The sequence below is a fragment of the Scyliorhinus canicula genome, chromosome 3 (genome assembly GCF_902713615.1).
Source record: "Scyliorhinus canicula chromosome 3, sScyCan1.1, whole genome shotgun sequence".
NCBI classification, from domain to species: Eukaryota; Metazoa; Chordata; class Chondrichthyes; order Carcharhiniformes; family Scyliorhinidae; genus Scyliorhinus; species Scyliorhinus canicula.
In genome coordinates, this window is record NC_052148.1 from 77,503,795 (window position 1) to 77,516,845 (window position 13,051).

General features: G+C 44.0%; 1 protein-coding gene across 1 annotated transcript in view; it reads right to left on the reverse strand.

Annotated features, from left to right (window-relative positions):
- Positions 1 to 9,085, reverse strand: part of LOC119962751 (atrial natriuretic peptide receptor 2) — a 195,123-nt gene extending 186,038 nt beyond the window's left edge. Inside the window, exons 1-3 of the mRNA XM_038790768.1 lie at positions 8,133 to 9,085; positions 6,735 to 6,934; positions 5,775 to 5,888 (exon numbers count right to left, since the gene is read on the reverse strand). Coding sequence (XP_038646696.1) covers positions 5,775 to 5,888; positions 6,735 to 6,934; positions 8,133 to 8,832 — 1,014 coding nt within the window. The 5' untranslated portion in view covers positions 8,833 to 9,085. The remainder of the gene's footprint in view (positions 1 to 5,774; positions 5,889 to 6,734; positions 6,935 to 8,132) is intronic.
- Between the last annotated feature and the right edge of the window lie 3,966 nt (positions 9,086 to 13,051).

Here is a 13,051-nt window from a genome sequence, read left to right on the forward strand (position 1 = left end):
ATAAAGAGAGGTTTGCTAATTCTATTGATTGAAAGTAGTCAGCACCTTAGTAGATATAAAAGTATATAATAAATGGAATAAGAAGCTTTTTAAATACGTTTATTAGTGCCCTTGTATCTAAAGAATGGCTGAATTGAGATTGAACAGTTGAGGCCTATTTAGAAGATACAGGGGAGATCAAATTGAGGTATACAAGATGATAAAAGATATGGATAAAGTTAATGTGGAGTGGATGTTTCCTCTTGAGGGGCATCCTAGAATGAGAGGTCATAGTCTTAGGATAATGTCATGTTCCGTGATCTTGTCTTTGCAAGAACTGCTGGTGAGTAAACTAGAATGATGATTTATTGATGTACACGTGGTAAAGTAACAATCAGAATTGCAGTACAGACCAAGTTATCATAGAATTACATTAGACTCTCCTGGAACTACCCTTATGTGCGACTGTCCTGATGTATGCCTTACAACCTTCTGCCGATAGCCAGATGTCAAATGACTGATGTCTGACGCCACCTGTTGGTCGGAGGCCGCATTGCTGGGTGCTTGCAACATTGTCCACAGGTGTATCACCAAAGATAAGAGGTAGAATATTTAAAACAGAGGCTTAGGAGAAACTATTTCTCCCAAAGGGTTGTGAATCTGTGGAACTCACTACCCCCAGAGTGCGGTGGCTGCTGGGACTGTGAGTAAATTTAACGAGGAGTAAGACAGATTTTTAATTGGTAATGGGTTGAAGGGTTATGGAGAATGTGAAGGGCAGTGGAGCAAGGCCGGGTTGAGACCAACCATGATCGAATGGCGGAGAAGACCCGATGAGCCAAATGGCCTAATTCTGCTCTTATATCTTACAAACTTATGAATTTTAAGCCCTCCTCAAAAAACTGAATATAAGCGCAATTAGCAAAGTTGCCCAATGGTGATTCATTTGAACCAGGCGGGGCCTGGCCAGTATTGTGAGTAGGGCCAGCTTTGAGCGCAATGTTTTTAGATGAGTGCTGAAGATTAGTGGAAGTTTGATTTTTACTGAATGTAATTTTGCTTAAATATTGCCTATCATTTGTTCTGGTTTCACCACTTTTGGGTGGATTTTGTTAAGAAAACCAGCAGAACCTAACATAAACTCCAGGCCGTCACATTTATCTGAACCATGAATTGGCACTACATTCACATAATCTATCCTTGTTAATGCCCACATGTTCTGGGATGGAAAAATAGCATAATTGACCAATAATTTGATTTAAGTAAGGCCAGACTGTGCTGTGCTAATGGTCAAGGACCAATAGCTCCCGAGCACGATTCCCAGCTGCCAAGATTTGGGTAATGCAGTGGGTTATGTATCACATCTGCACATCATAAGAGATGTTTGCACATACGTGCTCACAGATGTGCACACAGCTCTGTGCCTTGGCCAATACTTCTTGAACACTTTAAGAAAGTGGCCAGAAGTAATTTTTCATTTCATTTCAAGTTTTTATTTTGGAGGCATAAATATCATTTAGAGTAAAGGTATAAAATGCGCTGGAGGTCCAACAGATCTTTATGTCTATCCGAATAGGTGGGTACATAGTTTTAACATCTCAACTAAAAGAGGAGACCTCTGACAATGCAGCACTCTCAAAGAGTTCTCTTCATTGAAGCATGTGTGGTTAAATCCATAACAGGCCTCAAACCAAAAAACTGTCCAACTCAGAAGTTTATTTATTCACTCACAATGTGGACATTGCTAGCAAGGCCAGCATTTTTTTGCCTATGCCTAGTTGTCCTAACAAAGGTGAGGAAGCAGCCTTCTTGAACCACTGAAACCCATGGCGTGAAGTTGCTGCCAACAGTGCTGTTCAGCAGCGAGTTCAAGACGTTTGACCAATAATGAGGAAAGTACAACAATATATTTCCACTTCAGTATGGTGAGAGCATTGCGAATAACATCGTGATGACATTTAAGATCTAGGGTTAACATTTCTGGTCCAGCCTGCCACGGGAATCATCGCAGACGAGCCGGAAAATTTGACGGACCACTGAAAGGTCCATTAACCCCGTGACTGGAAGATCCGGCCCCTAGTAACTATTTGGTGAATAAATGGAATAACTTGAAAATTTTCAAAATCTTTCAATTCGAAAAAAAAAGAATGATTTTCAGAACTACAGGAAACTATCAAAAACCTCTTTACAATGTGGAATGCAGTTAATGTAACTACGGTAACTAGAAGCAGGAGATTAATAGCAATGAATGATTTCCGATGTTAGTCTTTTTGAAAAGTAAACGAAATAACGTGATTATGGAAAGGCAAAGGTTGTGCTATTTCCTTTTTCCGAAGTGAACAGTCAAGTTACAAAAATGCAAAAAAAAAAGTTGATTATGACATGTCATTGCCCCTAAAATGAACAAATCATCAACTCTGGCAGTACCTTTGGAGATAAAAATATAGTGAATGTTTCGAGCCAAATATGAGCCTTCTTCAGGGTCTGAAGGAGAGTCATGCTGGACTGGATTAACTCTATTTCTTTTTCCACAGATGCAGCCAGACTTGCTGAGTTGTTGCAGCATTTTCTGTTTTTATTTCAGATTTCCATCATCCACAATATTTTGCTTTTACAAACAAGCTATCTGTTAATTAAGTGCAGAATGATGTTATCCAGTAAAATATAACTGAAGATCGTGGGCTATTCAATCGTGTAAAATCCAACACGAGTCGTGAAAGAATTAACAATAGATGACCATCACTGGAAAACAATGCATTTGTTCACATGTAGATTATTTAGTTTCCACTTGATTTCTTATTTACTTGTGCTGAATAGGAACATTTATTCGCCTTCAATTCATCCTTCAAGAGCTGTCAATAGCATTCATGCAGCAAGCTGCTCTCTGGAGAATGCATCTCAAAACAACAGAACATAATTTTATTTCTATATGATTTGACTCCACTTTCTTCAAACTATTGATATTGACTCCAATTCATTCACCTTTTTTGCAGCAATAACTATATCCGGGTATCTAATTGAGATAATCTTTGAATGCCATTTTAAATCCAAATAAAGTAACAACTCCCTACAGATGCTGCCAGACCTGCTGAGATTTTCTAGCATTTTCTCTTTTGGTTTCAGATTCCAGCATCCGCAGTAATTTGCTTTTATTAAGTAACAACTCACCTTATTCTGAAAAATGTTTGTAATATTCATGTATGTAATATATTAATAATATCATTTTCTACCCATTGTTTTAATGACAGGGTTAACTATTTATTTTTAGTATTTTGTGCTGATTCACAATTTTTTCAAATATTATTTTTTAAGCTTATAGCATTTGAGGGGGTGCTTAGTTGAGATGACTAGAAGGCTGGCATGTAGTTCAGATTAACACCGAAAGTGTGGATTCAATTTTCATTCAGGCTGAGGTAGACTTTGGGACTTGCCTCCATGCCCTGGCCTTGACATTGGAAGGCAATGGCAAACCACCAGAAGTGAAAATGGCTCCGGATGAAGCACCAGCAGATAATGAGCCAATGACTTGCTTGTCGGAAGGGAATGAATGAAAATAATCTCTTGGTGCTTTTGTGGAAGGGATCATATACCCTGATTTTGTTACTTTTGAAAATGATATTTGACACATGAAAAAAGTAATTTATTTAGCATTTATCTGGATGTATAAAATTTGCACAATTTATCTTTTAACACTAATACTCTCCAGAGTATCCTTCATATTTCAATCTGCAATGGTTGTTGTGTTATTTTTATACAAATATACAAACTTTGAGTATGAATAGAGCATGATGCAATGCATTATAGATTTAACCAAGTAAAAAGAGGATTGGTGCAAGAATATTCCAGAAGTATTGACAACATTTTAGAAAACAAAAAAACTCAGTTATTCAAAATATTGAACTTTATATTGTTTTAAGTTTTCCAACAGGTTACCAATAATTGCAGCAAATTGGCAATAGCTTCATTCTTTTATGTGCAGTCGACTTCCTGGTTGAAATTGTATACTGCTTCTTTGTGTCTAGATGAAAACCTTTGCCACTATGTATCACAAAGTTCAGAGGTCATCTGTATTGTCTGCTTGATCAACAAATAATGCATTGCACCAGTAGCACATGATTTGCCGATTCAATATCAGGGAGTCAAAGCTACTGGCAATGACGAATAATGTGAGCTCACCTATTTCTGTGTAGCAGCTGTGGTGGCTAATGTGGGATTACGTGTTAGAGGTAGTGCAAGATTCCATTAAACATTGACTGGGAATGCAAAATTCTAATATGTGGTGTTGTGTTCCATTTGGATAGTCTGAATGATACAACAAATTGAAAGGAGAAAACCTATGTGATTTCCAAAATTATTTGGCTATGAAATTGGATATAGTTTTTAAAACACTTGTATTTGCTATGTTAAACAGTATATACTTATGTTACACATTGTTCATTCATCTTTCCTACTATGCTTTATTTTAATGGACATAATAAATTACTGAATGTGACATTTAGGTTGAAGAACCAGTCATCACAACACAGGTATTGTAGTTTGGCAGTGTTATTTTACATTATGTGTGATTGTCTAGCAATTGACTAATATCAAAATACAATGCAGTCAGTAGATTGAGGGCTTATGAATACATTATATATTGTAATATGATGTTGTAGCAACTTATATCATTAGGAAGGAATAAAAGGAAATTTCCAGCTGCTGTATTAGTGTCCAATAGGCAAAATGCTAAAGCTTCATATTCAAGACCAGGCATACAGGAATAACGGTATGGATGACATTGGACCCAAAGACATATAAATTAATGTGACTGTTTTAATTTCATAATAAGTTTCCTCTGCTCATAGCAAACAAATAGTTTGTTGGAAAACATGGAAAATATGTGAAATCCATTTACTGGGATAAAATACTAGGCACCCAGAATCCATTTCAAACCACTGTCCAATTCCTCAATTGAGTCACAATATCCAAATTAACCAAAGTAAATGATCATGTTCTTGGGTTACATGATGATATATTTGGTAGTTGTAAATCGCTTCATGACATGAACCTACTCAGAGAAATAACATGAACTTAAGGCCATGGTTGAACCTCCTATGAAAACCAAAACTTCGAACTCCAAAACATTTACAACAGTAATCATTTCGCTGGGGCCAACATCAATCTAAATCCTCACAACAATCGGCATAAAATCTGAGTTGTGGAGAAATTTGACAATCATTAGAAAACTAAATTTGGATTATGGCCAAAAAATGGTTTGTCAACCATTCTGTTAATTGAATTCTATTTTACCCGATAAATCTGCTGTTATTACACTTCCCAAAAGAATCATCATTTCAGCGAGAGAAATGGGTCTGCGGTGAACGGCGTGTGGCTTCCAGCGGCTTTTCGCAAGCAGTTTATTCTGAGACCGACTGTTCCCCAACTCCCGTCGCCTATGTAGCAGGAATACACAGTCCTTTCAAAACAGCACTACTCCAATCTGCTGCACAGGTCATCCAGTCAATGAAAAGTAAACTAAAGTGTCTGAAATGTGATAAACAGCTGTGTTTGAATGAAAGATGAAGCGGGCCCAGTGTCTGCACTTCAGGTGTTGGGGCAGAGATCACCCCCCCCCCCCCCCCCCCCCCTAAAATCTAACCTCCTGACTCTTGCAGTCACTGCATTCAGTGTAAGGGGGATGAGTGAAGCGTCTCTCTGTGTATCTACCTGTTGCTCCATGGATCTGCCTTGCCTGCCTCACGCATTAATCGCATCTGAGTGCAGCATGAATGATTCCACAGCAGACGTGTGCTTACCAGAGTGTTGGCCAGATCGGCACTCGATAGGTTTTCGGCTCTTGCCCGTAACTCTTCCTGGAACTCGAAATATTCGGGTTCTTCAGGCTGTCGGTTTGTAATGATCATCACCGACTGCAAACAAAAAACATCGCAAACACCGCAATTAGCCTGGCTTCATCCTATATTCCCCAGCAGTCAGCGTGGGAGGAATCTCTCGCGGTGGATGGAGCTCTGCAGCTCTGTAGAAACTCAAACCCTTCTCACAGAGCCACTTTCTAAATCCAACCCAGAACACACAAACAGGCAGCATTTTTTTTTTAAAGAGCCGGGAGGCTCACCATTTGGTGCAACTTCTAATGTAATGTACTCTCCTCTTTTGGGGGGCGGGGTGGCCGGGGAGGATTCGAACAAAATACGAAGGTGAAGTTTATTTTTGAATTGGGAGTAGGTTTCTTCTGAGTGGTTACGAGGCCATTAATGTGGTGATAATGTCCATGGCGCTGTATCAACGCCGCACAGTAACCCCACAGCAAAGCGAACCAGCACACTTTACCCAGAGAGTGGGAGAGGGGTATTTACAGCACAGAAAGAGGCCCTTCGGCCCATCGTGTTTGCGCCTATCTATTCCAATCTCATTTGCCAGCACTTGCATACACAGTGCTATTGAATGCTCGCCATTTTCTGATGCTTGGACGCAATAGATTGTTTTTTAAATCAAGCAGGAGTATGGAGGAGTCAGAGTCAAAGGCGTTCAGGTAGAAATCGCCCATGATGCCGTTGAGTGAACAGGTTGGAAGGGCTGAATGGCTTATTCCTGCTTACACGACCCTCTTGCAAATGAATGCCTTATAAACTATGGGACCGTTTTGCCTCTGGGCACAGACCCGCCTGCCCAATAGGCTACTTGTGTTATGTATACACTGTACACAGACTATGTCCGAGATCGGTTTGAAATGGCTTGTAAAGAAATTAGTGTACTTTGAAAGCCTCCTTGAGGATGGGCTCGCTGCTGTGGTTCATTTTCCAGGGTCTGTAGGACTCTGTCGGCGATTTCACTTTCAGGCTCTCAGCGAACACATCCAAGTAGAAAAACACATAGTCTCCCCGAGTCATGCCTTCTTTCTGCGCGTAGAACATTATCTGGCGAAAGTTCTCCAGAGGGAAACATAGATAGGCAACTGGAGGGAAAAAAGGGGGGAGAAAGAGACTGGTGTGAATTCAAAAGTCAACCCCTCAGTTGACCAAAGGTGATCATTTACCCCTTTCACGCACATCGATTGGAAGCGGAAATATGTCCCGTCCCATTACCCCCTCCCCCCCCCCCTCCCCCCCGGCATGATATTGTATTTCACATCAAAATTTTAAAACAAAAACGAGTTAATGGTTTAGTGGTCGACCGGGGTGCAGGGATAGCGAGGGCACTTGTACAGGAGCAGCATTCTGAGTACTTGTTACACTGGTGAAGAGCCCGCTGCTTTTAAATCGCTCGCTCACTGCCTCTATCAGTGTGCTGTCGCTCGCTGCTTAGAGCTGCGAGTGGATTAGAAACTAATCGTGTGTGTGTGGCCAGTCCATATTCATGCTCATAAACTCCTGTATAATGTTGTACTACCTCTGTGTCCAATACAACACACACAGCTGTGCAACAGGGGCTTCGCAGTTCAATATGTCCCTGAGCCAAAGCTTTAGGGGTTAATTTCTCACATCCCTCCCTATTCATCGACATTTCCCTTATCAGTAACAGTCAGCTGTGTTACAAACGTTTGCCCCTCAAAGGGTGAACTTCTCCGTTGCTGTTTAAAGCGAGTCCTGTGCGGGCAGTTACGGCTGGGCAGATGTGTTACAGATGTGTTTTACACCGTACATTGTGTTCGCCATTATAAATGTTCATTGGTGTGACATGCCGAGGGCCAGGGGGGCATTCTTCCCCCGATTAAAGCGCCAGCGTTGCACTCAATAAACCCTTTACAGCAATTCATCCCGTTCCCGGGGCAAGTGCTTAGATCCTATCTCCCTTCTCAATTCGGGCCCGGGGGGGAAAGTGTTGCTAAATCAGATTCAGCACACCGCAAGAGGAGCTGGGCGGAATGGGTGGCGGGATAACAGGAGTTCGAATCCAATAACCATTTTAAAAATCAGCCCCACACCCCCTCTCCCCAATGAATCAAAGGAAATATCGATTGTGCACAATGAATGAACACAGTGTGACCTGGACGGTTAGGGTGGGGGTCAGAATATGCTGACCTCCCGCTGAATACCGAGCTCTGGAGTAAAGGGGCAGAAGTAGACAGGACTTTTGTTAGATGTGACAGTGCGACCTCACCCCCCACAGTATCAAAGCAATTGACTATTGCCACATTCTGTAGTTTCACTTACTCCGTGCATTGTCTTTAATGAAGTGGACAATATCAATGAGGCCCGCCTGGTCCAACTCATTCTTATCAATCCCTCTGCCCACTATGCTCAGGTTTGCAAACTCGTCCTGCAGGGTGGTGTAGATCCCTTCCGACAGGAAGAAAAACGGCCGGTCGTCCGTCTTGATGTCCAGGAAAACCAGCACCGCCCTCGAGGTCCAGTTGAAGGTTTCGTGGATGTGGGCGGCAAAGTGGCCAAGTTTGGTGTACACCGATCCCGTGCGGATCACCGTGTTGTAGTCCCCGGTGCCGGAGAAGCCGAAAGCCGACGCCCCGGCGGTGACCAAGGGCAGTTTCCAATGAGTGGCGAACCTGGCCACCGGGGCCGTGGTGTAGATGCAGCCGGGACCCACGAACACGTCGGGGTCGACCTCCAGCTTCAGGTCGACGGCGTGCAGCGGGGCCAGCGAGTCGGCGCAGCGGCCGTTCACCTCGCTGCTCTTGAACTTGTAGGTGAGCTGGCAATCCTTCAGCAGCCGCTTGTCCCCGTTAATCCTCTCGATGGCGAGCTGGATGGCGGGTCCGACCCGGGGCCAAGCCCAGGCGTAGTTGGTGTTGTTGTGAGGCAGCACGATGGCGATGTTGATACTCTCGGCGGGAGTTTGCGATCGAGCCGGGCTGCTGGCGAGGTACAAAAACAGAAAGAAACATGCCAGCGCCATGGCTCAACAACAGGAGAAATATGTTGTTATGCAACCTGTCGAATTCTCTTTAAAATCCTGTCCTCTCTCTCTCTCTCTCCGCCCGGCACCCCACCCCACCCACCTCCCTATGTTCTCGACGCAGGCATCAGGAGAGAGGAACTGACCAACAAGGGTGGCTGAAATTGACCAAAAAGTGGGGAAATTGACGAGAAGCAGTCAAACATGTGCTCTCCTTTTCTCTCTCTCCCCTTCTTGTTTTCCTCACTTAGTCATCAGCAGCTAGTATTCTCTCACCCCCCCCCCCCTCCCCTCCCCCTCCCTCCCCACCCCGCTCCCCCCCCCCCCCCCCACCCCTCCCGGGTTCAAACCGCACTCACAAGGTTCCTCCTCATTCTCCTGCACCGCACTCTCCCGGCTGCCTGACATTTGACCGGACCTGATCCATTCATCTTTCTTTTTTTTCCCCTTTTTAGCTCGTCCCTCGAAGCTCATCGATCGTTGGAGGTGGTAAAGGGAGCCCTCCCAGCCCTCTCCGCCCCGGTTATTACCACAGCCGGGCAGATGCCGAGCTCGGTGTGATCGGCGCGTCAGCGAAAGAGGCGAAGGTGCTTCACACCAGCAGGGACTTTAAAGCGCCGTCTGGCAGAGCAAAGCGCCACCGACAACAGCCCGGCCGGGGCATCCTTCCCACTCCCCGCGCCCAGGCTCGCTGCTCTTACCAGCTCAACGGCCCGGGGAATGAATGAATGGACATTGACACCACTACCAGCAGTATTCCCGCTTTCCGCGTTGTTTCCTTTTCAACCCTCGTCTTATTCCCAATCTCCCGTGGATTTCCCAAAACAAAGCCATTCTGTCAAGAAGCTGCTGGAGAGGTTTCGGGGGCTTTCTGGAACTTGAAGCGGGACTATTCTGGTTGACACACACAAGTTCCCCCTCCTTTTTCGCCTCTTCCCACTGTGGCTGCCCCAGTTGGGCAGCTGAAGTGTTGCACTGTGACTCTCAGTGGCATCGCCTGGGAGGATGGAGCAGAGCAGATGCCGAGCACAGCAGCTAGCGGACACATGCCACGCTCATTCCCTTCCATGATAAGTGACTGGTGACCCGGAGACGGTGAGCATTCCGGTATGTTCCTGAGGATCCCGGCCGCATTCCTCACATTCACACACACACACACACCAGGATTAATGCAAAGCAAACGCCTAACGCTTTATTCTAGAATTGTTCTTGTTCTGGGCTCGGGCTGGTCGAGGTGAAAGCCCGGCAGTGAAAGGTTGGATAAATGTCACTGCGAGAGGGGAACCTCCAGATCTCCTGGCATTTTGAAAGGTTCCCATCAAGCAATGGGCATTAGGAGCCTGCAAATTCTCTGGGGGGGGGGGGGGGGGGGTGAGGCAATGTGGAGACCGGCGGGCGCTTTAGCTGAAGGGATTTGAACACTACCCTCATCGATGTCAAATTGGACTTGTTTATTTAATGGAGCATGATGTCGACATGCTGCCTGCTGCATTTAAAATGACAAAGTTTAAATGTTGTTTGAGTTAATTATGCAATGAGTAAGGGATTGTACACACATACAGGGACACCGGGATAAAAACCTTTCACAGTGCAACGAGCAGAAAATATGACAAATACGCAATTGGAACCAAGCACTAATAATAATCGCGTATTGCCACAAGTAGGCTTCAATGAAGTTCCTGTGAAAAGCCGCTGATCGCCACATTCTGGCGCCTGTTTGGGGAGGCTGGTACTGTGCGTGTGTGTTGCTGAATGTCTGTGTAGCAGTGGTCTTATGGCTGGGTTAGTATTCTAGAGACCTGGAGTGTTCTCCAATTCCACGGGGCAGATGGTGAAATTTCAATTCCATAAAATAAAACCTGGAATTCAAAGATCATGAAACTATTGTCTATTGTTGTAAAAACCCATCTTGCTTCACTAAGGTCCTTTGCAGGAAATCTGCCCTCCTCACCTGGTCTGGCCTACATCTGACATCAGATCCATAGCAAATGTGGTTGAATCTTAAATGGTCCCAGCAATCCACCCAGACCAAGGGCAATTAGAGATGGCCAATAAACGCTGGCATATGCCGTCCACTACCCAGGAATGGATAAAACAAAATAATTGTAGCTTCAGTTAATTTCCTTTTCCAGTGGCTGTTTTCATTTCCTTGTGCTGTGAAGGAAGCTGCTTGGGATGCCACCAGATGATACATATCTGCCCTCCTCTCCTCAGCGAGTGAAAGAAATTAATTTTAATTTGCATCAAGCAGTCAGATAGGGAGCGCAGGTTACAATGGCCACTTTGACTGTGAAAGGGATGGACGCCCACCTCTCACAGAACTTGAGTCAACTGAAAACCTGGTATTCTGAGAGCATGTCAATGTCACCCAGTGGCTGTCTGTCTCTTGGAGCTGACTAGTGTACGGGTATAATGATAAACCCCTCTCAATGTTACTGATATTGAATTTAGATTTCTAATTTTGTCTATTGCTGGAATATGCTTTTTGCATCTAACAAATGAAGGGACAGGGTGATTCATGGAGTGAGAATCTGGCTATTTCCCCCCCGCTTGGCAGTCGCCTGCTCTGTAAGAGACAGAAGTGAAGTCTTCTCTGTGGCCCGGGTCAGATCTTCAGCTTCTTTTTAAACCATATTTATCAATAACTTGGAAGAATGAATGAAGGGTTGAATATTAAAGTTGGCAAATTATACTAAAGTCACGAGGCAAAGTACATTGTGTAAATGTGTACGGAAAATAACAGTGATATTTACACAAATTACGTGCACAAAACCGTGGGAGATTGGATTCAATGTGAGGAATTATATAGAATCCACAGAATGTGCAGCACAGAAACACTGTCATTCGGTCCAACCCGTTTAATCCAGCGTTTATACTCCGCTTGAGTTTCCAACAATTTCTCCTCATTTTAACTTCCGGTACAATCCTCTATTGCCTCTTGCTTCATGTTATCCAGCTTCTCTTTACAAACAGCGATACGATTTCTCCCACTCGCTCCCGGGGTGGTGATTTCCACATTCTTACCGTTCTCTGAGCAAAGACGTTTCTTCTGAATTCACTGTTTGATATCTCGGTGCATATTTTCTATTGATGTGGAGATACTGGCGTTGGACTGGGGTGGGCACAGTAAGAAGTCTTACAACACCGGGTTAAAGTCCAACAGGTTTGTTTCGAATCACTAGCTTTGGCGAGGGAGCAGTGCTCCGAAAACTAGTGATTCGAGACAAACCTGTTGAACTTTAACCCTGTTGTTGTAAGACTTCTTACTATTTTCTATTGGCAGCCTCTAATTTCGCTCTGTGCCACAAGCGGGAGCATTCTGTCCCTTTCACAATTGCAAAGACCTCTGTTAGATCACCCTTCAGCATATTTTCAGGAGCAAAGAGACCCAGCTCCTTTGTCCTCTCCTGATGGGCATCAATAACCTTGCTGTTCTGGTATCCTCCTGGGAAATCTATCTCGAGTGCCTCCATTTCATTTCCTTAATATGGCACCTAGGATAATATGGGAGTATGAGATGACCCATCCTGAATCTGATCAATTCGAATATGTTTTTAATGTTGAGGATTGGGATGACTGGTGGAGCAGAGGTATGGAGATACCAGAGAAAAACGATGAAACCAGAGCACGGGTACAAGGAGTAAGCAGCAAGACTAATAGGATGTTAGTGTTTGGTTCAAGGGCTTTGGGAACCCAGGGAAGTGATGCTTTTATGCATCTGGAATTTCTGCATTCAGTTTTGGTACCATCCTTCAGGAAAGATATATTAGCCTTGACAAGGGTGCGGATTGACCATATTGATGGTGGGAGGGGAATGAATGAATGAATAAACAGAGGTCAGTTGCTACAAACCTGGCTTACATTCCCCAGAGTTTAAAAGTTTGAGCGATGATCTCATTGATGCGTTTAAAATGTTGAAGGAATCAATAGGGTAGCTAGAGATAAACAATGTCCCCTGGTGAGGGAGTGCCGGAAGAAGAAAGCAGGGTTTTAATATTAGAGCTAACCCATTCAAAGGAGTGAAACCAGGGAGCAGCGAAATCAAGGTGCAATTTTAACCGCAAGACGCAATAAGAGTTTCGAATGCTCTCCCCCATATGGCTGGATGCTGGGTCTACTCTGTCAAGACTGAGATGGTCAGATTTTTTGTTGCAATGACATGAAGACTCAAGGGCAGCGAATGAAATTGAAGCACATATCAGTTATCATTGAATTGATG